Source organism: Podarcis vaucheri (assembly GCF_965113315.1).
Source record: "Podarcis vaucheri genome assembly, chromosome: 5".
In the NCBI taxonomy this organism is placed as follows: domain Eukaryota; kingdom Metazoa; phylum Chordata; class Lepidosauria; order Squamata; family Lacertidae; genus Podarcis; species Podarcis vaucheri.
In genome coordinates, this window is record NC_138763.1 from 36,724,509 (window position 1) to 36,751,338 (window position 26,830).

Genomic DNA, 26,830 nt, shown 5'->3' on the forward strand with positions numbered 1-26,830 from the left:
ACTCACGTGACACTGAAATTCTACGTCCCAGATTCGTTGGTGAATCGTTGCTCTGGCTTTCCCATAACCTGCGGCTATCAGTGCCTGTGGCAAAAACCCAAAGCCTTTTAGCTTTTTGTATAATGTAGTTTTCCATTTTGATTGATAGGGATCCAGTAGGGTTAATCTGTGCTGTATACACAGGAGCATATGGGTATTTGATGCTTCCACTTGCAATTGGCATGTTCCATCCCAAATGTGAGAAGTGTATTGTGTCTTGACCTTGCTTAGTTCCACTTTGTATATGTCTCCTCTGCCGATGGAATCATTTAAAAATACATATACAAAGAAAAAAGATGAAATCTGTGTATTTTATTCTTATTTAGATTAAATATATATTTGGCATTAGCACTTCTGGACCTTCAAGGTTAAAGTGGGCATGATCTCTCCCCTCATGCATGCTGCCCTCTGGAGGACTGGAGATATGAGGTGTGTATGTGAAGAGGAATGGAAGTTGTACAGTTAATGTGCACAATAACCAGCCATTGTACGCATTCACCAGGCCTCATGGAGAATGTGCACATCCTTCTTTCATGAAGAGAAAATTGTACGCATTTCCCAGTCAATTTACATGGAATATATAATATATACAGGAGAAACGTACAGGCTTCCTGTAGCTGATAATGGCGATTATGTTGGCATGTGTGAGTGTCCGTCCAAAGGCCCATGGCAAAGGCTGAGGGAGGGGAAAGAGGCTCCACTGATCCCTATGTGGATCCCCTTTCACATGTAGATGGGCATGTGGTTGGATTGTGCCCTAAATAACTAAAATGAGACATAAAAAATCTCAGAACCTGAGCAGAGTCATACTTTCTAAATCCAGTGGTTCAGAAATTTGTTAGCAATGCTTAATGTTATACTGCATTTTATACCAGTTGTGGGGGAACACAGTTGGAAGAGTCCTGTTGCTTAAGGGATTCCTCTGGGCATCTGGTTGGCCACTGTAGGAAACAGGATTACAGACTTGTTTGGTCTGATCCAGTAGTTTGTGTTCTTTATGTTCTTTAAATGTTCGCTGCTGTGTTGTAATAAGCAAAAGCAACCAATGTCACCAGAGAAAAAATATTATGCAGCATCCGCCATCTCCCATACACACACTTCTGTACACGGGATTTGCCCTTTCCCTTTCTTTGCAAAATTTCCACTTTCTCTTCAGCTGTACACAGCTTACCCTTTCCTAAAACTATGTTTAAAAATCTTGTACAGTGGTACCTCGGGTTACATACGCTTCAGGTTGCATATGCTTCAGGTTACAGACTCCGCTAACCCAGAAATAATACCTCGGGTTAAGAACTTTGCTTCAGGATGAGAACAGAAATTGTGTGGCAGCAGTGGGAGGCCCCATTAGCTAAAGTGGTGCTTCAGGTTGAGAACAGTTTCAGGTTAAGAATGGACCTCCGGAACGAATTAAGTACGTAACCAGAGGTACCACTGCATATTGCATACAGTTATGAACAGATGATCACAGATGATTGAAGGAACCAACTTATCAAATTCACCAACCTGTGCATGCATATTAGGCATCATAAATAATTACAATGATAATGGAAGGAGCAGTGGCAATCAGATTTTTTAAGGGGTGTGTGTGTCAGAGAGAAACAAAGAGTGCAACCCTCCCTGGAATGCATATTATGAAACAGTTTTGATAACCAACTTTAATCATTGCTGTATCAGTGTGCTAAATTAATTGTCTGAGAATGACTGTTCCCTTTTACATTGCTAAATTGTAGTTCATCTCCTCAAAGTACAAATGTCTGACAAATAAACTCCCCCTTTGTTGTTGTTTAGTTGTTTAGTCGTGTCCGACTCTTCGTGACCCCATGGACCAGAGCATGTCAGGCACTTCTGTCTTCCCCTGCCTCCCGCAGTTTGGTCAAACTCATGCTGGTAGCTTCAAGAACACTGTCCAACCATCTCGTCCTCTGTCGTCCCCTTCTCCTTGTGCCCTCCATCTTTCCCAACATCAGGGTCTTTTCCAGGGAGTCTTCTCTTCTCATGAGGCGGCCAAAGTATTGGAGCCTCAGCTTCAGGATCTGTCCTTCCAGTGAGCACTCAGGGCTGATTTCCTTCAGAATGGATAGGTTTGTTCTTCTTGCAGTCCATGGGACTTTCAAGAGTCTCCTCCAGCACCATAATTCAAAAGCATCAATTCTTCGGCAATCAGCCTTCTTTATGGTCCAGCTCTCACTTCCATACATCACTACTGGGAAAACCATAGCTTTAACTATACGGACCTTTGTTGGCAAGGTGATGTCTCTGCTTTTTAAGATGCTGTCTAGGTTTGTCATGACAAACTCCCCCTTAGGTTCTCTAATATTTCACCTTAGCCAGCTGCTTCTCCCTCTCTCCTTTTTAAAGCATAAAAAGCATTGAATACTCTTCTTTACTTTTTTAACACCAAGCAGGAATAACAAACGTTAGGAATGACCCCTACAAAACAAAGAAAAAGCACTCGATTTTTCTTTCTTCCTTTCAGATTTTGGCTCAGCCAACCACAAGTAATTTATATGAAGACATTCAATATGGCATAACCTAAGTATTTTGCAAAAGGTGTTGCTGATCTAGCAAAAGTTACATAATTAAATTAGGGTGAGATTTGTACCGTCGAATACTGAAAATCCCTCACAGGTTCATTGATTTGGAAAATTAGCGAATCCTCTTCAATAGGCACTTAAGGACATTGCCTCTTATTTAGTTGTGCTTAAAAAGATAAAAAGAAAAAGCCTGTGATTCTGTTTTATGAATATGATGCTCAGATAGATTACGGTACTTAACCCATTAAATATTGTGAGAACATTTGGAAGGGGTGAGAAAAAAGGACTCGTTTGCATTGCAGCAGTTTTAAGGAAATGCCCATATACAATCTACAGTTAGACACAGGGGAAACAAAAGGGCGATAAAGGAGGGGAAGGGGTAAGCAAGGAAAGAAGGCTGTTTCAGTCACATGTTCTTAGGCCTGGGCATGGTCACAACCCAGCGCTGCATACTATGACTGCAGCCCTGGTGGTTCTGTGCACATGATGCAGGTTGGCTTGTTAAGGCAGCCTTGGGGAACCTGTGGCTTCCTCATGCTGCCCTCTGGATACTCCAGGTCCACTCTTGTTCTCCAGGCCTCCCTCTGAGGAGAGACAGAGATGTGGCTGCTACAATGTGGTGTAGTGGTTAAGAGCAGTGGACTCGTACTCTGGTGAACCGGGTTTGATTCCCTGCTCCTCCACATGGGTGACCTTGGGCTAGTCGCACTTCTTTGAAGTCTCTCAGCCCCACTCACCTCACAGAGTGTTTGTTGTGGGGGAGAAAGGGAAAGGAGGTTATAGCTGCTTTGAGACTCCATAGGGTAGTGATAAAGCAGGATATCAAATCCAAACTCTTCTTCTTCATCCCAGGGGAAAGCCTTGCTGTGGACTGTGGGGTGGCGGAGAGAAGTAGCGTCCAAGGGATGGAAATGGGTGGAGCAATGGAAGGAGGGGGGAAAGCCCCCTGCAAGCAATCAGGACTGACCTGTATTAATGGTGGTGGACAAGTGGGGCAGAATGGATGGAGGGAGAGGAAGGCACCAACAGAGCGAGATGGGCTGGTGTGATGCTGTCAGCTCCACCTACCTTTGGCTCTGGCCCCACCCATGTTTGTTTCTGGATCTACCCGGCCCCAACAGTTTACCCCTGAGGAAATGTAGCCTTAAATAGGAAAAAAGAGTTCCCTGTCCCTGCATTAAAGATCTGCGCAGTCCTCTCTTGCTGCTCCACCTGAGCACTTAGCCTCAGCTTTTTTCAGGTTATGCTCAGTTACGGCCCAAGCAGTCACTTCAAGAAGAAGGCCTCTGTGGCTCACATTCAGCAAGCAGCTCCTCCTTAACACCTTAATATGACTTTGTGCTTCTTCCACTGAGAGTAGCCTGAGTGTTGGGACTCTGAGAAGGAGGTACGGTACTTGGGCTATGACCTGAAGGCCTGTGGTCCTCGTTGAAACTAAGCAGGCTTGAGAATCCCATGTGCGCCTCCTTGCGATATATGGAAGAAAGGTGGGATTTAAGTGTGATAAATAAATCAAGTGCAAGGCGGAGGAACTTTCCTTGAAATGAACATCTGGGCTTTGTGGAGAGCCACTCGTGTTCGGGTGCCAAGGTATATGGTGAGAGAAGGGTGAGCTATACTGGCTTTTAATAAAATTACTCTGCACCCTGCATTCTGTGCCCAGGACAATCAGGATTGCAGCCAAGGTAATTCCAAAGAGCCAGGCAGTTATTTTATTTAGACTGCAATTCTTTAGGAGCCCCAGTCAGATTTATTTTTGAGCAGGTTGCGCTGTTAAACTTCACAGAAGCCTGCTCTCCAATGTGTGCTAGAAAATGATGAGTTATGATGATCAATGCCCAACAAATATTATGATTTGCAGCCCTCCCTGGATTAAAACCTATTTATTCTCCATGAATTAAAGGGAGCCGGCATGCCACGCATTTTTGGTGTGCTCTGTTATCTGATGAATTAATGGCTGCTGTGTTTCTGAGGATATGGGCAAGGCTGACTGTGTGCAGGCCACACTTTCAACCATTTGTTCACCAAATAAGCTGAAATTTATATCTTGTTAATTGGCTCATTATTTCCTTTTCTATTTCTTACCATTTTTCTCTCCCTGGTGTCACAGAAGTCAAGGACACACAATACCTGTCTCAGGTATTTGGTCATAATTAGCAAAAGAGTTGGTCACTGCATGTGGCGAACAGGATCACAACCACCTGATGAATCTTATCAAATGAGTTCATTTAATGGAAGAATATAATTAACAATCAAAGCAATTTATAGTGTGCATCAGTGAGAGAATTTCTGAGCTGAGGGTTTACGGATGATTTGAATTTTCTCTCTCTCTATTTATATATATGAGTCTGCAAATTGTCTTCTAACTGGGGATGTTAGAGAATTCTGTCATAAATGGAAATAGGAGTCGAAATTGCCACAATTTTCATGTCAAGAATGAAACTCACACAAGTGCATATGAGCAGTAATTACTATTGCTGGTTTTTTGGTCAATAATATGTAAATAATCATGCAATTTTATGCTTTGTTTTTGACATTACTGGAGGTTGTACACAGCCATCATGACCAGTAGCCATTGATAGCTTTAGTCTCAATGAACTTCTTTAGCCTACGTTCAAAGCCATCCAAGTTGCAGTGCAAGTTTGACAATGCACTAGGAGAAGAATTACCTCCTTTTGCCTATACTGGGTATTCCAGTATTCAGCTCTATATAAAAAAATCCAAATAAAAAAGTAGGGCAATCAAAAGGTAGCAAAATGGTGGCAAATTTTCAGGTTCTTCTGAAATCTTCAGTCTGACAGGATTCTGAAGAACTAAGAAGCTTGCTCACTCTTTTTAGTTGTAATAAAAGCATTGTCCTAGTGTATATTCTGGGTTGTTGATGTTTTGTCTTGTTTTGTTTTTGCAGGGAAGGGGTCTTTAGATAAATGCAGGTTCAGGGTGCTGCTTACCTGATTACAGAAACTGTGCTGCACCTTCTTAAGTCTGTATTTCACACACACACAAAATCAGGATATTCGTCATGACTCTCCTGGAGTTATATGTATTTAGCTTGGTAGACTCTTCCAAAGCGTTTACTGAATCTAAAAAGTAAAGGACATTTACCGAATGTTAAGCCTGTTGGGATACTGCCAGGGAGACAAAGTCCATCATGGCCCTACGTTGCCTCCAGACGTCCATCGATCTCCCGTAGACATGCAGTATCAGCAATTAGCGACACGAGCTCCAGAAATAGCTTGCCACATTCCAGAGCTGATGCACGCTCTTATCAGCAGATAATGCACAGCGAAAGATGCACGCAGGAGAGCATTATTTATAAGTTTATTCTGCGTTGGTCAGAACAGAGAAAACATGACTGCCTGCTTCAGTGTTTCAGGCACCGAGAGAGAGAAACGAAAGCAACAGAAAAACATAAACTTCCTGTCAACAGGAAATACGCAGACTCTGTGACTCACAAAGCCTGCTCCCTTGTAAGGTGGAACAGAAATATCCTAACAAAGCCTTCCTTTCCTTTTCTATTGCAGTTATACAAGCAGAGTGGTTACCAATGGGATGAAGGCACAAATTAATAACCCAGAATTGAAAGTCAGAGGAATGGACCCACACGTTAGCAACTTAATTGCTAAACTGCAACAATTTAATCAGGTAAGTACTCAAGTTTCACATTCAACCTAAAAGGAAATATGGAATTGAAACACAAATTTGTAGTAATTATATGAAGCTTGAACATATTGACAAACCAGGATTCTGCAAAGAATTAAATATGTCCTGGTGTATGTCAGCTGACCAGGCAAGGCTGCATCCAGCCATGGCAAATTCCCACAGTTGCTTATGACTCATAATTCCAGTAGTTTTGCATTTATCACTCTCTATCTTCTGAGTAGGTTTCTATAAAATTGCACTAAGTTTATAAAGGCTCATTGCCCTAAAAAAAACCTGAAATACCTTGCATGAACTACAGCGGGGCCACATTGGAACCTGTGGCACTACAAGTAGCCAGTAAAGTTTTGCTGAAAGTGATTCTTAATTTTCCCAATCCAGAAGAAAAAGATGGTCTGCCAGTAGGTATGCCAAAAACATGATGAATGGGTGCCTGCTTAAGTGATTCACTTGAGCTCTGTGGGTTATGCATGGCTGTCTACACAGAACTTCAGCTAGTCAGTGCTGAATATATTATGGCTACATAATACTCTCCCTTCAATCCACTGCTTTGCAAGTCGCATAGATGGTGTCAATCCAAATTAGCCAGAGCTACCTACCACATTTAACAGCAATCGATTTTCATTTAATGTAAGCATATTTTCTTGTCCAATTTGAGGAAACGTGGATAATGGCATCTGCAGAGTTTGTAATGACAGAGTAGCTTCTCCTCCCTAATCACTCACCATTAGAGAATAGGTATAACTTTTGACAACTGCTACTGGCTGTAATATTGATTGCGCTGATTAGTGTGGAAAGGAATAGTGTATATCATGCAAAACCATGGCTCAAATTAGCTACTTTTTCTTCCAGTTGTGAGATGTAAGACAGGGTCATCTATGAGTTCTTCGTGATGACAAAGAACAACATGATGAATTTTGTATGGCCAGGGGAGTGTGGGCAAAGCACCAACAACCACCTCACACCACACAGTAAACCTTTTTTTTAAAAAAAATTAATAATAATGAGTGGAGTTTCCAAGATTGCTTGTAGTATGACATAGGGACCTGTCGTACAAGTGGGAAAACGTCAGACATCCCATTGGGTCCAAGCCATTGAGTGACCCTTGTGTAACTCTTTGGATTTCGTCTCTTCAGCACTAGCATACTAAGAACTGCACCTTCTCTTCGCAAAACAAAAATTCCACAAATGACATGACATCCTGTGCAATATATCATGGCCGCCAAGCCTTGTTACCTCCTTGTAGGGAAGATTATTTCTGTGACTTTCTGTTGACCTTTAAGAGAAAATGATCCTTAAGTGAAGTCCTGCCCCCCAACAGATGGAGATTTGTAGTGGGTAATTGACTGCGTGGATTAAACAGAATGCTTATTATTGCCTTAAGATGATTTGTTGTTAAGTAATATAAATTACTTTGATCATAATTTTAGCGAGATTTCTTCAGAGATCAAAGCATCAAAGAAGTTGTTAAATTTCTCTTTAACGCTTTCAGCATAACATCAAACATGTGTTGCCGTTTTCTTAGGGTGTTTATCTAAGACTGGATTAATTTATGAATAAAAAGCTAACACTCAGAAGATGATTATGGCTGCAACCCTTATACACATTTACCTGGGAAGGAAGCCCCATTAAACACTTGACATATATTGGCATATACCCTCGGTTTTTGAAGATAGTTCAACAGTTTTGGAAGAACAATATATTCCCCTTTCTTGTGGTTAATGGTTGAATGTGGCATTGGTGTAGCATAGCATGCTAAGAGATTCAGGTACATACCCTGAAGTCTGTGGTTCAAATCTCACTTCTGCCAAGAACTCACTAGCTGGATTAAAGTGAGCTGCTTTCTCTGTCTCTCTGCCTCAGTCCCCACCCCCATCTGCAGAATGAGAAATAACACTGACTTAACTTTAAAGGTAAAGGTAAAGTTACCCATGCCCGTACGGGCCACTCTTGCCAGACTCTAGGGTTGTGCGCTCATCTCACTCTAGAGGCCGGGAGCCAGCGCTGTCCGCAGACACTTCTGGGTCACGTGGCCAGCGTGACAAAGCTGCATCTGGTGAGCCAGCGCAGCACACGGAACGCCGTTTACCTTCCCGCTGGAAAGCGGTCCCTATTTATCTACTTGCACCGGGGTTGCTTTCGAACTGCTAGGTTGGCAGGCGCTGGGACCAAACGACGGGAACGCACCCCGCCGCGGGGATTCGAACCACCGACCATGCGATCGGCAAGTCCTAGGCGCTGGGTTTTACCCACAGCGCCACCTGCGTCCCTGACTTAACTTTACAGGGCTATAATTAGAAAATCCATGTGAAGCACTTTGAACACGTGAAAGCACTATACATTCTTTGTTGTTATCAACATTAGTATTATGAAAGCAAAGTTGCAATGCTATTTACTGGCTGATAAAATTACTATGTACGTATTCAAGTAGGGGGCTCCTTAGCTGCTATTTGGACCCTGGAGTGCTCCTAGGCTCTGAATCTTTCTTCAAGGAAACCCTATTCAAAATAGGTTGGCTGCTCTCCTAAAGTTGAAGCACTTCTGTCTTGTCTGGATTAGGCTGCATTTTATTGGCCTTCATCCAGCCCATTGTTACCTCTAGGCACTGAATTCAGGAATCACCCATACCTCCTGCTCTCTTTCTCTAGAACAGCCCATGAAATTGAACCTGTTTTTTTATTTACAGTAAGATGGCATAGTTGGGGACCCTATACTTAAGGATTTAATTTGACCAGAGGTTTTCATATCTAAATCACCTAATCACCTCCAACAATCACTTCTCCAAGAACAGTGGAGGAGCCCTTGAGGAACAATTACTTCTGCAGGGCACCGGCAGTTACAGATCACTAAAACAAGGCTATATGAAAGCAGTGCAAAGTCATGTTCATGCCAGTCCCTGTCAGAAGTGTGCTTTGCCACGTGCAAAGCTGTTGCCTTTGTTTCATGACTTGAAGAAGTTTGCATTCAGGATTGCGCTTTCATTAACCCCCACAAGTGACACAGCCATTTCCACGGCCGCTGGAAAGAATAATGTCTGATTGATCACTGTGTCCAGCTAAACCAGTATGTGGCATTTCCAATTACATCAGCAGTTTAGCAGAGTAAGTTCCTCTCTTACCAATTAGGCAGAAAAGATTCCTCCTCTTACTTTATTCCTGGGTGCATTTTAATTAGATCTGTAGGCAGTCTCTCTCCTAACGTGCCCTGCAGGCTTCAGTGCCATCAGTCCTGAGATCATTTTGGTTCTTGTTATGATCATGTGCTGCTTCAACTGAAGTGACTCATTTAAAAAATCTTCAGAGACCAAGCTTACATTTGGGTTTCCCTGCATCTCATTTTATTATATTTTGGTTCCTTAAGAATGATGTATAAACTATACTGGAGAAATCATGCCAAGCTGTGTGTGTATATTCTGAGCCAGTTTATTTTAATTTAGAATAAATAACACAGCCATTCTCACTTTCAGTCGTGCCTTCTAAGATAGTCATGTGTTCCTAGACCACCATTGCATTCCCTAGCTAGGCAGCCTGGGGTTCATTTTACTAAGATTTAGAATACGGGAGAACTTGCATGTGGAGGAAGGATGCTTGAGGAATCTGAACATGGCAAATTCCACTGTGAAGTCACCTGATCCCTCCCTCTCAAACTAATGTGTGGGCCAAAATGTCAATATTATTCAGATTTTGCATTTCTCTACATTTTACTGTGCAGTTCTCAACTAAAAAAAAAAAAGGCAAAAATGCATTGTTTCACAATATATTGAGAAATGTTTACTTCATTGTACATTTTTTGGAAGAAAATGAATTTATAGATCCTATTTGTGAGAAAATGCATTAAAATGCTTATTTGAATATGAATTTGCATGCAGATTTTTTAAAAGGCAGATTAGCGTGGAAGTGGGATAGAGTGACACGTGTTACAAATGAACGTGTGAAATTGACACAGCAGAAATAAACTGATTATTTCATCCCTAGTGTGAAGATAAGTCCAAAGTCTGGCATAGGAACCTGTGAGTGTCCAGATGTTGTTGGAGTCCCCCTCCCATCAGCCTAATATGGCAAGACCAGCAGTCAGGGATGATAAGAGCTGGAGTCTAAGAACACACCAAAGGTCCCAGGTCCTCCCTCCCTGTCATAGGAAGTTGTCCTGTTGGACTTCAGTTCAAAATACTGCTCCTTAAAGACAAAATACTGCTCCTTAAACAAAACTAGTTGTATACACATCATCAGTTGGTAGCAAGAAGCTAAAACTAAAGCTTTATTCTGTCCAACTAGATGTGTTTATCTGGATAATCTGACTGTTGTGAGGATTTGCCGGGCACTGTCTTGAGTAGAACAGCTTTTGCCGTGACTTTCCTTTCAAGGCGGCCCCAGTTCACCTATCCAGGAGCCAAGACTGCTGCTGCTCAGTCAGTACATGAAGAAGCAAGGCAGGGAGCAGCTGCTACCACCAGCCCAAGGCCTAATGAAGGGTTCAGAAGCATAAACATGAGAGGTGTGGAAAGGGGCTTCCTGGAGATAGAGGAGCAAAGAACACCTCTTCGCACTTCTACAGGACCTTCTCCTCCTATCTGTTGGGAGGCAGAGGGACTCCTAAGAAGTACCTATCTGGTTTTCCCAACTCTATTGGGCTAGGATTTGGGAGGACCTGGCTATTGGGCGTGGCCCCAGGGTATCATAAGACCTGGATCTTTCACTCCTCAAGCTCTGAAGCCTTGGAAAAGAGGGCTGAAGGGATGCACCAACTGGGAAATTGTGGTTGTGCTGCCAGGAAAGAGCAGGTGGAGTTAGAGGTCTGATCCTGTATTTATACAGAAACTTCAATAAATCTTGAGTAGCTACACTTTGCTTTTCTGGTTCATCTACCCCTGGAGATCACAGACCCTGAAGCCTTTAACCTGCCCCTTCTTCAATATGGTCCCACACCTATAATTTATCATATTGTCCTTTTACTATAAGCCTCCACTATTTCTTAGAAAATTGAAGCTATGTAGTTTAAAGTCATCTCGTCTTCAATCTCTATGTTAATTACTATGGAATGGGAAATAATTTGTGTGTCTGCCTTCTAGGAAGGTTCCCCGTGAACATTTTAGCACTAATTGTAACCAGGGGGAATATTGCCAGTACAGGAATGAAGTCATTTGATTTGTATGCAAGTATATGACGTGTATTTAGAAGCGTTATTACAAAATGAATCACATCTCTCTGAATCTGCACATATATATTGTGCATCATAAAAACGATAAAGAAATCAGGGCTGTTATGTAGCTGAGATTTTTATTCCCATGGATGAAGATCCATCAATTGGCTCACTGGGACCGTCTAAAATGTACATGAATTGGAGCGAGGCTGAGCAACCCTACTGGTAGATCCCCATGGAGGAGACAATCTAGGGCAGAGACTCCAGAATGCCCCAAGACCTGTTGGGTACACAGGAACAAGAGAGAAGGGAGGGCGGAGCAGTGTTTGCACTTGCTTTTTCCTTTTCAAACAAAACTGGTGTGCCTCCCTTTGTTTCTGCCCCATTGGAGTGTGTCTCTCCCCAGGGACATGTTGGTTAAATGGTTGGGTAAAGGCTTGGTCCAACCATCAGGTGGGGTAAAGCTGCCACTCTCAGTTCATTTATTATTTCTTGGCTTGCCCCTGCCAAACTGCAACTTCCACAAAGGGTCACCTAACCACTTGGGAAATTCTGGATAAAGATGTACATCTTATAATATTTTGCAATACCAGACAGATTTGTCATCAACAGGGAGATGAATCCATTTGACAAACATGTTTCTTTTCCATGGAAGCATTATCTAAAAGCTCTTTCGACTCTAAATTTAACAGCTGGTCTAAAATGTATTTAATGTCTACACCTTCTAGAGCAGTCAGTGGAATTTTATGTACCTGGGAATTACAGATGTTCCGTTTGGTTTGTAGGAAAATATAGCAACTTCAGATATAATTAAACTAAGGATTACTAATGTGCTTCAGCGTTAAAAACAGCAGGAGAGTTTCTGCCAAAGACATAGATCATGTAAAATAATTAAACACGAATGTAACATTCTGAAACAAAAGTTCTGAATCACTATGTAAATTGTACGTCTCTTATTTTTTCGTGCTGGCACATATATAACCCTAAAAGGCCTGGTTATGATTCATGTGCTGTGTCTCTGGATATGCAGGTGCCATTTCTCTTCCAAGCACTTTCAAGAATTATTTACCCAGATGGGCCGTTATATATGTTTTGTTTTGTTTTCATTAGGGAAAATTAATCTTAATAAATCAGAATCATATATTGAGTCATAGTAACAACATGAGCCAAATTGGAAAAAGAGTGCTATTGTTTTCCATTAGAAGTCTCTCTCTCTCTCTACACACACACACACACACACGCATGCATATACAGGCAGTGAGTATTTTAGATGGGTCCAGTTGATGTGTGATTGCCGATACGCAGATCCTTTTGGAGTGCATAATGGGGTTGGGGCAAAATAAATGGGGCAAGGTGCTTATACATGCTCCGCCAATGCGTGCTGGGGCCAAGAACAAAACCCCTACATAAGGTGCAGAAATAAAGCTGAAGGTCATGAAGGTCATTCTATATCGCCCAGGGATGGGGAACCTGTGGCTATTCAAATGATTTTGGACTCCAACTCCTATTAGCCCCACCCAGCATGGCCACTGGGCAAGAATGGTGGGAGCTGAAGTTCAAAACATCTGCAGGTCACCAGCTTGCAAAAAGCTGATACAGTCCAGGACTTCAAACAGGTTGACAACAAAGCACAGAACCATTGTCTGGGCAAAAGCCTGACATAGCAGGGATGTAATAGGTCCTTACCATCCAACCAGGCAGTGGGCACGATGAAACAGAGCTATATACAAGCCTCTGTATTGCTCACTGTCATGCCCAGTGGTTCAGCTTTTGGAAATATGGTCCTTCTTTGTTAGCCAGATGATTTTTGTGGACCATGTCAGGATAGCCAAATATTTAGCTATATTCAGCCCTATCGCTTTTGTGACTGTTTCAAATAAAATTGGTCATCATGCTTTGTCCATTCAGCTATTCTTGAAGAATTATGCTAACTGTAATTGCATTGTACAAAGATACTGGAAGCTGTGAAGCAGTGAGATGCCATTTATATGCATGTAATAAATCATGTATTCTTTTTGGGGGGGAATGACTATGATGTAAGTGCAAAGAAAGGTCAGACAAGCTCCCTGGCTTTTATAGCAGTCTCTAAAGGAGAGAAAAAAGGTCAGAAGAGCAGGCATCAGAGGAATAATTGATCAGATTCCTTCCATCAAAGCTCCTTGCCTCATCTTTAGATTATGTTTGAAAGACCTGACCATGAAGAGAGAGAGAGAGAGAGAGAGAGAGAGAGTCAGTCAGTCAAGGATGAGCTTTGCATACTTCCTTAAGAAAGGACGGCTCATCTTTTAAGGAAAACAGAGGGTGGATATCTTGGTTACTCTAACCCTTTGAATGCATCCTAAGTAGGTCAGGCAGAAGCAGCATTTCAGATCTTAAATATTGACCTGTTTTAGTTCTGGAGTTCCTCTAAACCAGCAGTTCTCAACCTGTGGGTCTCCAGATGTTGTTGGACTACAACTCCCATCATCCCTGAGCTCTGGCCTTGCTAGCTAGGGGTGATGGGAGTGGTAGTTCAACAACATCTGGGGACCCACAGGTTGAGAAAGGCTGCTCTAAACGTTTACACTACTAAATGTACCTTCATGACTGTTTTCACCCAGCTTCCCTTCTCCGCAAACAGTGTCTTTTATTTGGGGGCTTCCTCTCCTTCCTAGAATGATCTCAGGCAATATAAAATGATAGCCAATCAGATCTGGCTGCGTGAAAATGCCAGGCAGGGGAAGAACAGCCAGCTGAGAGTGAGATCAATGCTGCTTACAGAGCATTGCCCTCACTCCAAATGAGCACACACACTTTTGCCCCTTTCCACATTCCTGAAGAAAGGAGGGCCATTTTTTAGCTGTTGCTGAAAGTGCTCATGGAAAATGCTCCCCATTTCAGCTCATTGCTAATCCAGAATTGAGACAAAAGTATTTTTAATGCATATATTTCTGCATACTAACTGCAACAACATATTCAATCTACAATCAGCTTGTTTTTCAAACAAAAGTACTTTGATATCTGTATCTAGTCCAAAGAAGCACATAATGGTTAATAACAAGGAAGCTGTGTGTAGGGCAAGTGAGATGTCCAGGTAATCCTACTTGCATGTGGTCTGAAATACGGAGGTGGAGAAGCTGCTATGTCAATTGCAGCAGCGAAAGCAACTCTTGAGGCCACATCAATGTGTGGCAGTGGCCTACACTGTCCACAACTGAAAGTGCTCCTGGAAAATGCAGGTGTATTTTACCCTGGGAATCCTGAAATCACATCCATCAGCTTCATCTGCCAGGTTACAGAACACTGCAGGAGCTCATCCAGGCCCCCAAATTAACATGCAGGTGTTCCCACTTTCCTGGTAGCACCAACACCTGCTGTGGGCATGGCTGGTGATATAGTTTGCTCTTGCTTGAAATTTCCCCCCTTTGTAGTTGGTGATACCCAAAACTGCATCTTAAAGTAGCTATGCTTGCTTTTTTAAGTCTTGTTTACTTTCTGCTGCCACCCTCCCCAATTTTAGACAAGGTTAAATTAGGATTTCATGACATAGAAATGGCTCTAGCTGACGTCCCCGATGAAAGATTGAAAATGTGCATTATTTAAATAAGTTTTGAACTGGTCCAGCATTTACATCCATCACAGTCAGGCAAATGCCGGGGCCCAGGAGGGCAGATGCCAATCGCAACAACATCAGCACTCACCTTTTCTTCTCACTCAATGGTGGGTATGCTGTGAAAGGCTGGCCAGGCTACAGCCGCTCACCATCTCCATTTCCTTAGAATAATTCCGGACCCTGCAACCTCGGTCAATCAGTTCACCTTGCAGCACATACGCCATCATGTAAAAAAAGAGAAGACAAAAAAGGGGACTCCATACCAATCCTACCTGGCAGGGATGGGCCAAGTTGTCTGGGGCTATAAACACTAATGTTGAGCACCTTGAATTAGAGCTGGAAACAAATTGGATGTTTAAAAGCAAGAGAGCCTGGCCTCAGTCAGAGGTTGGGCATTCAGTGTTGCCAGTGCTATGCTGTGGAACACTCTTGTAGCAGAGATTCTGCAAGGATCATCACTCATAACTTTCATGGGGCACTTAAATATTATTATTTTTATGGCGACATGCCTATGCAGCCGTTTAAAATTTACCTTGAGCACCTGACCATTTTAATGATCTGCATGCATATACAGTGGTACATCTGGTTACATACTTAATTCATTCCGAAGGTCTGTTCTTAACCTGAAGCACCACTTTAGCTAATGGGGCCTGCTGCTGCCACCACGCCGCCGGAGCACGATTTCTGTTCTCATCCTGAAGCAAAGTTCTTAACCTGAGGTAATATTTCTGGGTTAGTGGAGTCTGTAACCTGAAGCGTATGTAACCTGAAGCGTATGTAACCCAAGGTACCACTGTGTGTGTGTGTGTGTGTGTGTGTGTGTGTATGCATATATGCATATATATATATATATGTGCATATATATATATATATATATATATATATATATGCGCACCTGATGTTTTGTGGGAGGGCATTGTATAAATGCTTTTATAAATAAACACCATCTTCTATAAAAATCAGTTAAATCAGATTAGTATGCACCATGCTTAGCAGGAATACGCGAGGTATGCCATGTGGGTCACATAACAGTTTATTTAACCTGCCTCGAGTCCTGTCCTTCTCCTGTCCTCCTGGATGATAAAGACTGTGGGGGACGCAAAATAGACTCTGTTGTGCACAGTTGATGGAGGCGGCGGCTGATGGATCCTGCGTATCCAGAAGTATCGTTGGCCTTTTGTTTTATAACAATTTAATATTACCAAGACATTTCCATGAATCTGAAGCATTCTGCTATAAGAGTGTATTCAATGTCATTTTGGTATTCTGTTACCCTAATTTGTTTGGTCTTTTATATGTGAAACACTCCTCAGTGGAATTTGTCAAAAAGGCATATTTATGGGAGTGATCTGGCAGACAAGCAAGGTAATAATTGGATAATATAGAAAAGCATGATTTGTGCTTCACTGCAGTAACGCTGTATTTGATGTGACATTTGAAAAAGATAACCTAATCAAAGCGAATGATAAATGGTAAGTGGCAGAATTTGGCCTTGATGGTGGAATTGTTCATGGATGAAGTCCTAAACATGTAGTTTGCTCCTCTGTGGGGCTTGAGCCTCTTTTTGAAGGTATGGTAATTACAAACAGGGGACCAAATCTCTTTATTATTGCAAAGTATCACCTTCCACGGACACCACGTTAAGATGCTTATCAAGTTGTGTCACGTGTGCTTTTGGTATCATTTGAGCAGCTCACAGACTAGCAGATTTGCACACTTTATTGAATGCATCTGAATTCAGATAAAACAGTCCTGCCTTCTGCCTCCCAAATTTATAGTCCACCTGAATATCAGGAAAACAATAAGAGGGGAAATGTTGCTTCATCAGTTTGGAATACGGACCTGTTTTGCTTTTCTGTGTACAGTTACCACCTGCTGCTCTCAGCCCCACCAAGCCCTCCCACCGCAATCCTACCGTAGCTTCATTGGCTCAATGGAGAGCCAGTGTGGTGTAGTGGTTAAGAACAGTTGACTCGTAATCTGGTGAACGGGGTTCAATTCCCCACCCCTCCACATGCAGCTGCTGGGTGACCTTGGGCCAGTCACACTTCTCTGAAGTCTCTCAGCCTCACTCACCTCACAGGGTGTTTCTTGTAGGGGAGTAAGGGAAAGGAGATTGTTAGCCGCTTTGAGACTCCTTCGGGTAGTGATAAAGCGGGATATCAGATCCAAACTCTTCTTCTTCTTCTCAATGGTAGAGCATCTGCTTGCCTGCAGAAGGGACCAGATTCAATCCTTGGCATCTCCAGGTGCGGCTGGGAAAGACTTCTGCCCGAAAACCTGGAATGTCACTGACCGGCAGTGTAGACAGTCCTGAGCTAGATGGACCAATGGTATGACTCAATATAAGTGATGGTGCAAGAGTTTGGAGTAAATGATGGTTAAAGTTCAACCTTGTTCAAAAAGCGTAGTCCCAATTAGATTAGGATCCAGATCCCTTCAAGCTGGGCTTGATGCCTAATGGCGTTCCTGCAAACCCTGCTTCTGCTGCTAGCAACCCCCCCCCCCCGCCCAGCCCTGCTTTCCCAAGCAAAAGACATGGAAGGGTTGAGGACCTAGGTGCAACAAAGTGAAAGCAGCAAGGTCAAATGTTAAGCTAGCAAGGTCAGAGCTAGCAGAGTGCATGGAGAGTGCTTAAATAAGAGTCATCACGAAAGCCAAGTTGAAAGTATCCCGTGCACAGCCCCATTCACAAAACATGGAGATGAGGGTCATTTTCTGTTGTTATTTGGGGGGAGAGGAGGAAATTATTAAATTTTAGTGAGGGGAATAATAAATTGGAATAATAAAAGATTATCTCCTTCATCTTCTCCATGGAGCAGAATGAAATGGAATATCCAAAGATGGCTTATCTATGAAATATCCAGTATGGGTGATTCCTGCATACTTGTGGGGGGGGCGGGTGTTGACTTTGTGACTGAAGTGTACATATGTGTGATTTTACATATGGAGATCACATGGGGGTCAGGCACACACTCACTCTGTTCTAGAGAATGATGCCAATTTATAGTCTGAAGTGGCTTAGAAGAGCGGAAGAGGGTCTTACTTGTTTTGTGTGGTTGCAGGATGGGTAGTTGCCAAATCTTTGACTTGGTGGTCTGAATTTCTGAGTATAAATGGTGGTCTGAACTGCTGACTGCAGTTTTAAAAGTTTCTTCTGAGTGTACCTCAAGAAGGCTTTGAAAACATGAAACCTGCATCTCTGTCCATGGTGCTGAGGACTGAATCTTAACAAAAGAGAACACTTTTTAGTCTTCCTTCTACTGAACCAGCAATTTTTGAAGCAATAGAATACTCCACAAACATCTAAGAATGCTAATATTAATGGATTTCGGTCAATGAAATATTAATTTCAATTTCATTTTTAAAACTTGCATAGCATAATAAAATAGTTGTAACTGGTGTTTTATTGTAAAACCCTTTTCATGGCTTGTTTTGAAATGTGAAATAGTTTACTTCTCATATGGCTTGATTTTTGGTTAGAATACATATGTCAGGAGTTATAAGGATTTTTTTCTGTATTTGGATTTGACAATAATTGTCCATTGTGTAGTAAACTGAAAACCTACCAAACAGACCCCCAGGTATAGGGCAGTAGATAACAACAACATTCAGGAACTATAATGGATCCATTTACTGAAAATTTATAAATAAACTATGGCTACTAAATAGTGAATGTATATATTTCTTTAAAACAGAGGGTATGCTTTAAACTAAGAGAAGTGATCAAAAACATTTATGTGAAATCTCTAGTGCAACTTTGAAGAATAAGAAAAGCCATCCAACGCCATACTTTTAGGGCTCCATGAATAGTAAATTTATCAAAGAGTGAAGGAGTCCAAGAAATATAGCTAGAATACTGCAGATAGCCTGGGACTGTAGATTTTAGTGGTACCAAGGCTGATCCCCTCTATGATGCATTAAATATTAGCCTGAAAACTGTGGGTGTGAATGAAGGCATCAACACCGGGCAATTCATCAGCCAGCCATAAAACTGATTAATATATGGTGTTGTAAATTTCACATAATGAACTAAAGGGCTCACAGTGTATCCTTCTTTAATATCTGCTATCGTAATAGAGCTGTAAATATCAAACCAAAGTAAATACCAACATTTAATAGCTCAGGGTTTCTTACCTTGTAAATTGGTCCAGAGAATTGAGTGAAGATAAGTGATGCAGTTATACTTCTGAAGTTAATCAGCTTTGGCCCAGTAGGCTGTCTGGCTGAGATGAGTCCACCTGGGAACAATGTCTCTTGGAAGGGAGAGTGAGGTGGACGTTAAATAATCCAAAGCATATCAGAATCAACTTGGCATATCTGTATTTCTCCCTCTCTCGCTCTCTGGCTTTATATAAACCCTTCTGTGCCCTAGTATGTTGGCAGAGGTTTGCTTTCAGGACAACGATGCCATGAAACCAAACTTGAGTTCATTTTTTATTTTCTTACTAGCTATAACCAGACTACTTTGTGTCCAACACAGTCAAGGCCAATTCTCTTTACCGATGGGCTATTTATTTTGACTCTGCCAGAATTTGTATCAGATGTATTGTGTGAAACATTAAGATTTATGGTAGCTTCATCTTTATATGAAACACTCCAAGAATCAATTTCTGGGAAAGGACGCATGGTGCACTAATGGAATGTGCCCATCTGCCAGCCCTGAAGTTGTGAACCACCCCCTGTTTACTGACTAGTTTCTAGAAGATGATGCCATAAGCCTTGCTGTGCTACAAATTACAGATATTCAGGGTTTCTGGTGAGTATAAATTAAGAGCTCAGGAGTGTCATTTATATCAGATGACACATTCAACATTAATTTAATCTTGCACTATTCACTTTATTACCGAACACATCATTAAATTATAAACTGTAAAATTGTATAATTGAGGGTTGAATCACAGAGTTGACATCTGTCTATTGCATATTGTCTATTTGGATGTGATCATTCAGAATTAATCATTCCTCATATATGAAAGGCATTTTATCCCATTAGATCCCCCTCTATCAACCTCATAAGACAGTTGTTCTTTCAGGAACAATTTAAAAACATTATCACAGCTAACAACTGTGCATAGTCTCTATTAATATTAGAAGAGTTTGGATTTGATATCCCGCTTTATCACTACCCGAAGGAGTCTCAAAGCGGCTAACATTCTCCTTTCCCTTCCTCCTCCACAGCAAACACTCTGTGAGGTGAGTGGGGCTGAGAGACTTCAGAGAAGTGTGACTAGCCTATTCAAGGTGGCTATCCAGTTCAGCTGGTTGGGAGATTCAGGACTGCCAAAATGAAGCACTGCTTTCACACAACTCAAACAATAGAATTTGCTGCCACAAGATTAGTGGTGGCCACCAACTTGGTTGGTTTCAACTTGAGATTAGACCCATTCATGGTGGGCCAGGCTTTCCATGGCTGCTAGTTGTCATTATCTCTGTGCTACAAGGAGCAGTATGCCTTGAATATCAGTCACAGGGGTTCATGAGCAGGCAGATGCTATTGCACTCATGTCCTGCTTGCGAGTTTCCCAAAAAATTTCCCAAAAACAACTGGTTAGCTACTGTGAAAACAGCGCTTTGCTTGGATCCAGCAGCACTCTTATGTTCTTATGATGCTGTATAACAATATAATGAGAACAAAATAAATTGATGCATAGCCGTGAGCTCCTTGAAGAAAGACCAGGATACAAATGTGGTATATATATTCAAGGGTTGATTGCACCTCTGGCTTTTTGCTCCACTTTTTGCCTTGAGAATTGATTTTAACCTTTCTTTTCAGAAGTTAATGCCTTATTCAGCAATCACAGCTCTGACCGTGTGCACACATTACAGTGGTGCCCCGCAAGACGAATGCCTTGCAAGACGGAAAACCCGCTAGACGAAAGGGTTTTCCGTTTTTGAGCTGCTTCGCAAGACGAATTTCCCTATGGGCTTGCTTCGCAAGACGGAAACGTCTTGTGAATGTTCCGATTTTTTTTCGCTTCCCCCCCTTTTTCTAAGCCGCTAAGCCACTAATAGCCTTTTAGCCGCTAAGCCTTTAATAGCCGCTAATCTGCTAAGCCGCTAATAGGGTTGCTTCGCAAGACGAAAAAACCACTAGACGAAGAGACTCGCGGAACGGATTATTTTCGTCTTGCGAGGCACCACTGTATTATGTTTTAAAAAACAAACACTTAGCTAGAACTGGCTTCCTACCTTTTCACCTCTCTCATTCTTTGGCTTTGTCCCTAAAGAGTTTGGAGTGGCAAATATGATTACTGGCATCTGTAAACTGACTGGCATCTGTAAATTTAAATATTAGGTATGCTTTCTTACTAGCGTTAGATGGGTTTTGGAAGCAGACTGAACACTTGTGAAAAGGCACCGTCTGCTTTCATTCACATAGCTGTCTTACAAAGGGGAGGTGGAAGGAAGTGGTCATAGAGCAAAAGAAGAATCTGTATTCAGATCATGGACAAGAGCTGTGGCTTGGATGGACTGGAAGGGCTGGCATGGTTGGGGGACACCACTTGCCTCTGTGTCCAAAGCTTTTAGGTGTACATGACAGCAATCATGTACAAATGGCATCCATATACAATTGCACATCTAAAACTATCTAGAAATGTGATTATCCTTGTTACCCATGCCACAAAGTTTAACCATGCATACTTATTAGATATAGAAACTGCAGAAGCTGCTATACCTAAACATTCATACATAATTTTATTTGTATGCTGCCTTTCCACTGTTCAAACCATGCTCAAGGCAGCTTTGTTGTTGTTGTTGTTGTTGTTGTTGTTGTTGTTGTTGTTGTTTAGTCATTTAGTCGTGTCCGACTCTTCATGACCCCATGGACCAGAGCACGCCAGAAAACATGAAAAAATACATAACTACAACATAACAAAAGTAGTCGTAAACACTAAAGTATTAAAGAATACACAACCAAACTGAACAGTTTGCATATAAATCACAACAAAACCTAAAACAAAGACACAAATAACCAACAAAAACAACACCCACCCAATGAAAAAGCTGAAACACCCTACCCCCAAGTTGGTTCCGCAGCCTCAGCTTTTGTAGCTGGAGTCAAGTCAGGGCTCCGCCCTCCCAGGCCAGGTGGGAAAATGTTGGCAGGGCAGAGAGCAGGTCTCCCAGGATTTACAGGCGCGCGCACACACACACTTCGAAACATGAAACTGACAGTTTTAATGATTTTAGTGAAAACTATCACCACAACTATATATGAATGGGTGGGTGGGGGGTTGCTAAAGTCTGCTTATAATTAGAGTCCTTGTGACTAAAGACAAAATGAAAGTCATAAAAGAGATTGAGGGGAAAATCTTATAATCAGGCAAATGAAAGTGAGCCATGGCAGAATGAGGGAAGCCTGTAGTTCTTTTCTGCTTTCAGCTGTGATTAATGAACTTGTAAATTCCCATGACTCTAGGAAAACAAGCAAGCACCTTTGGGGTGTGTGCATCTGATTGCTTTCTCTCTTTTGAATCTACAAAATTATGATAGCTATCATGTGAGAACAAGCACTTCTTTGGTGCTTTGGCACCTCTGCTTCTGTTTCAGCTCCTGGACGTGGGCCAGGTAACAATATGAGTCAGGTGCACACAGTAAATGAAAAAACAAGAAGCATTCAGATTATTGCAAACCTTCAAAAGAGATGTCTGTTTTGAGGCTTGGAAATAATTATTGTACTGGGACAGGCATACCAGATTATATACATCTTTCATTTTAAGTGTAATGGGGATCAACTTGAGGATCTCGATTATCTATGGGGATAAATTCTCTTGAGTGATGTGTTCTTACAGTAACAAAGGGATATGAAAATTTCAAGAGTAGTGCCAGGTTGTTGTTGCTGTTCCCTGGGAGAGATGGCATGTCTTGAAAGTGGTACATGCCAAGCAAACAGTGAGAATGGGACATTTTGTGTAGCATGGCCAGGGCTTGAACACTTCCACTGAGTCACATGACACCATTGGGAAAGGCTTGGCCTATTGGAGAAAAGATGAGATCCCCAAGCCCCACATCTTCATAGAACTGTAGAGTTGTAAGAGATTCCAGCATCATCTAGTCTAAGTCCTGTTAATGCAGGATTCAAAACTACAGAATCCCTGACGCATAGCCAGGCAGCCTCTTTCCTCCTTCCAATTTTAACCAAATCTTCCTTCCACCATAGCCTTCAAAAAACAGCAGCTATGGAGGCACCACAAAAGATTGAGCCCCATCTGTTCCTTCCTCCCCCCCCCCTATACTTCTGAACACTCGGTTGCATTGTACTGAAACGTAGAAGAAAACTATAAAGAAAAAGCTAAAACTAGTCCTCTTGGGTGAGACACTAAGGAAGCAATACTAAGTATGGAAAGCTAGCATTTAAATTATCCCAGCATGAAGTACCCCAGATCCAAAGACCATTTAGGAGTGAGGCTACTGCTAGCTGAATAGACATTAGTCTGGCAGAGGGGAAATGATCCTTTAAAGCAAAGTTTGAGTTACGCCACCCTTTGGATGGCTTAATTTTTTCTGGGTCCCCAGGTGATGTGACCATGTTGAATGGGCTTAAGATCCAGCCAAAGCCCTCTCCCTCCTGAGCCAGCCCTGCTGAAAAGTGTCATGAACTGCTGGCAGCACAATGGGAAGAGGAGGAAGTTGATCCCAGCGAGGGGTGTAGCTGGGACTGAGACACACTGGGGCAAGCTGGGGATGGGGAAGGAGAGGTTGGTGTAGGAAGTACTCACAGGGTGATGGAGGATGTTGAGGCGATGGGGTTCAGTGCACAGGAACCAGAGCAGCAGGACCCATCACCAGAGCCAGAGGGGCCCCTGCCTCCATGAACATGGCGGGCTCTGAGGCGTAGGGAACTGCATGTTAGAATGATTGCAGTCATGGGATTTTTGTCTTTCACATGACGGTATATGTTTTGACTCCACAGAGTGGGAAGTGACAGAGACAGGATGTTTGTGTTACTGTGTTCCGTGAAGTGGGACTAGTGTCCTTTGTCTTTCTCTCTTTGCTGTCTGATGCTAGAGAGAGAGGGAACCATCTTGCAGTGCTCCGTGTGTGTTTATATGTAAATAAAGTAGATTAGCCAAAATGCTGAGCTGCTGAGGTCTGTCATGCATGATGCGCAAACTCTGCAGATCCCTAAGTGTGCCGGTGTCGGTTGGCATCGGTCGCTGTGATGTTCGGGCTGAAGAATGCTTATGAAGCTCCCAAACGATTGACCAGGAGGGAAGGAACATGCCAGTCGGGCATGTGTCTCTGCCAGGGTCCTACTCGAGTGTAGGCTGAACTCCTGACACTGCGGGCAGAGTGCTCCAGGAGGCTAAGGCAGGCTAGGGGCCACAACCCAGCTCCCTTGCTGGCCAGGTGGGGCTTGCTATCTCTAGGAGGAAGGGTGTGATTCCTCAGCTGAAGTAAGCTTGGGACAGGTGAGGGTCACTTGCCTCGTCAAGCCCAGATGCAGCAATCAGCATGCAAAGTATAAAAGGGCAGCAGAACACAGGTGCTGGGTCTGCTCAAGTGCCCATGTTGATGAACCTCAGCCTGGATGCTCCAGGAACTCTGTAGGACTGTGCTGTGCTTCGGTTTGGACTTTGGACATGTGAATTGACCCTGGCCTGGGGAGTTGGCATGCTGAATGCCAGGTAGGCCTGGGGTTCAGGAGGAAAAGGTTGGCATAAAATAGGAAAATGGAGAAATGTCGGAAGCCAGTCTATATATTGCAACACCAAGGGGAGTTTCCTGAATTGGTTCACTGATTATATAGCACTGTACCAAAAGCAAGCAAACCCCAAATCCTATTATTGCTCAAGTCCAGGAACTCTCATAATCTGTCATGCATACAAAGCAGAGTTCCTCATTTTATTGTTGAGGACGGCTGCACACGATCATTCCTATTGTACTCTTCCTTTCACTGAAGGGGACATGAAGCTGTTGCTTGTACGAGGAGGCGCGTAACTCCAGAGTCCCATGGAGCTTTTGATCAAGACATTTGCGTAGGCCCACTGTCTTGGTGGTAGCAGTAAATCCATTTGCCTCACTTGAAGGAGTGAAAGTCAGGACTTTTAACATTTCATTTTAGCAAATGCTGTGATGGTAGGGGGTGGACACTGATCTTCTGTCTAGCCAAAAGTATGCAGTGCTCAATAAACTTTGTCTGGGAACATTAATTAGTTGCAACATTTTTGTCTAGGCTTAAAATTCTCACCTCCTGGGCTTTTTTCTCGTTGGAGAAGATTATAACTTGCCATTTATAGAGTGCTTTGCATGTTCAAAGCACTTTGCAGTGATTAATTTTATAATCCGCACAACAGCAGTATGAGGTAGATATGCTGTTGGGCATCAACCCACTTTCTGTGCTACAGCAAGAATCCTCTTCAGAGGAGTAACAATGAACAGCAGATACCAATTAGCTTTCTCTAGGATGTTGCCACGGTGCTTAAATGACTCGAGGCCTGCTCTGGAGCACATTGGATTCCAGAGCAGCTTTTCTGTTAACAGTCAAAAAGGCTTGGAATTATTTTTTCTCCTGCAAAGAGGGCACACTTTGAGTGAGAGAATTACATTTGTCATAAATTCCCATCTTGCGGGATAATCTGTTTGACATTCATATGCTCCCCCAGAGGTTATGATTTTAAATTCAAAACCTAAGCGATTTTGTGGTGTTTCCTTTAATCAACATCAGCTTTGTGATAATCATTCCTGGGATGGTTTAATTTTCTCTGATGGACTGATCCTGCTTCCACTGTAGTCAATGCCACTGACCCCAGTAGTGCATGCCTGAGGTCTGAAACAACGCACCTTTTTAATCAACAGCATTATGATTGATTATAGCCGAGGGAAGCTCGCCTGGCATTTAAGATTGACGTGTTCTGTGGCACTCGCCCTTCAGTTAAAGTAAGGCCATCTATAACCAAATCACTGAAGATTAGAGATGTGCACATTTAAAGAAACACACACACAGAAAAGCAATCCTGGATAGCTATTTGGTGCTATGGTATTTGGAGGTCAAGAATCGGGGACGGCCTTGCTATTAGGCAGAATGAGGCAGCCACCTCAGGTGGCAGGTGCTGTTGGGCATGAAGCAGACCAAGCTGCCTGTTCCTCTGACCTACACTCTAAACCAGCTTGCTGTCCTCAGGTGTTGTGGGGATTGCCAGTGTTAAAGATTCATTGTTGGCTTCCCTATGTCTAACTGGGAGAAGAGGCGCCATCCTGGCTTTTGTCCCAGGCAGTAAAATGTCTTCAGCCAGCCCTGTCAGTGACATTACTGAAAACCTCAATCTTGAGGAAGGTAGTACTATTTAAATATGATGTATTTTCTGCCTCTACATGTGCCAAACAGAAGCATGCTCTTTTGGCGGACTATGTTCTTCCTTATCGTTTTAAGCTGATACAAAGGTAAAGGTAAAGGACCCCTGATGGTTAAGTCCAGTCGCAGACGACTCTGGGGTTGCGGCACCCATCTCACTTTACTGGCCGAGGGAGCCGCCGTTTGTCCACAGACAGTTTTTCTGGGTCATGTGGCCAGCATGACTAAGCTGCTTCTGGCGAAACCAGAGCAGCACATGGAAATGCTGTTTACCTTCCTGCCGGAGCGGTACCTGTTTATCTACTTGCACTTTTTTTGGGGGGTGCCTTAATAAATGCCTTATTAGGAGAAAGATTAGTAAAAATGAATATTTTAGTGAGAATAAAATACAAAAATGTAGTATATTAGGGGAAATTACTCTAAAAACGTGTACATTAGCCAAAACTGCATATAAACTATAAAGTGCAGGTGAATTTTCATGAATTTTCTGCACCCAGTCCCGTATATGCACCAGAACTCTGGTACACTCTCAAGGATGTGGTAGCTTAGATCTTTGTAGTTACTGAC

General features: G+C 42.6%; 1 protein-coding gene across 2 annotated transcripts in view; it reads left to right on the plus strand.

Annotated features, from left to right (window-relative positions):
* The window catches only part of LOC309531939 (glypican-5-like), a 407,839-nt gene that overhangs the window by 232,562 nt on the left and 148,447 nt on the right, over positions 1-26,830 (plus strand). For both annotated transcript variants that reach the window (XM_082221811.1, XM_082221812.1), the window contains one exon: positions 6,098-6,218. In XM_082221811.1, coding sequence (XP_082077937.1) covers positions 6,098-6,218 — 121 coding nt within the window. The remainder of the gene's footprint in view (positions 1-6,097; positions 6,219-26,830) is intronic.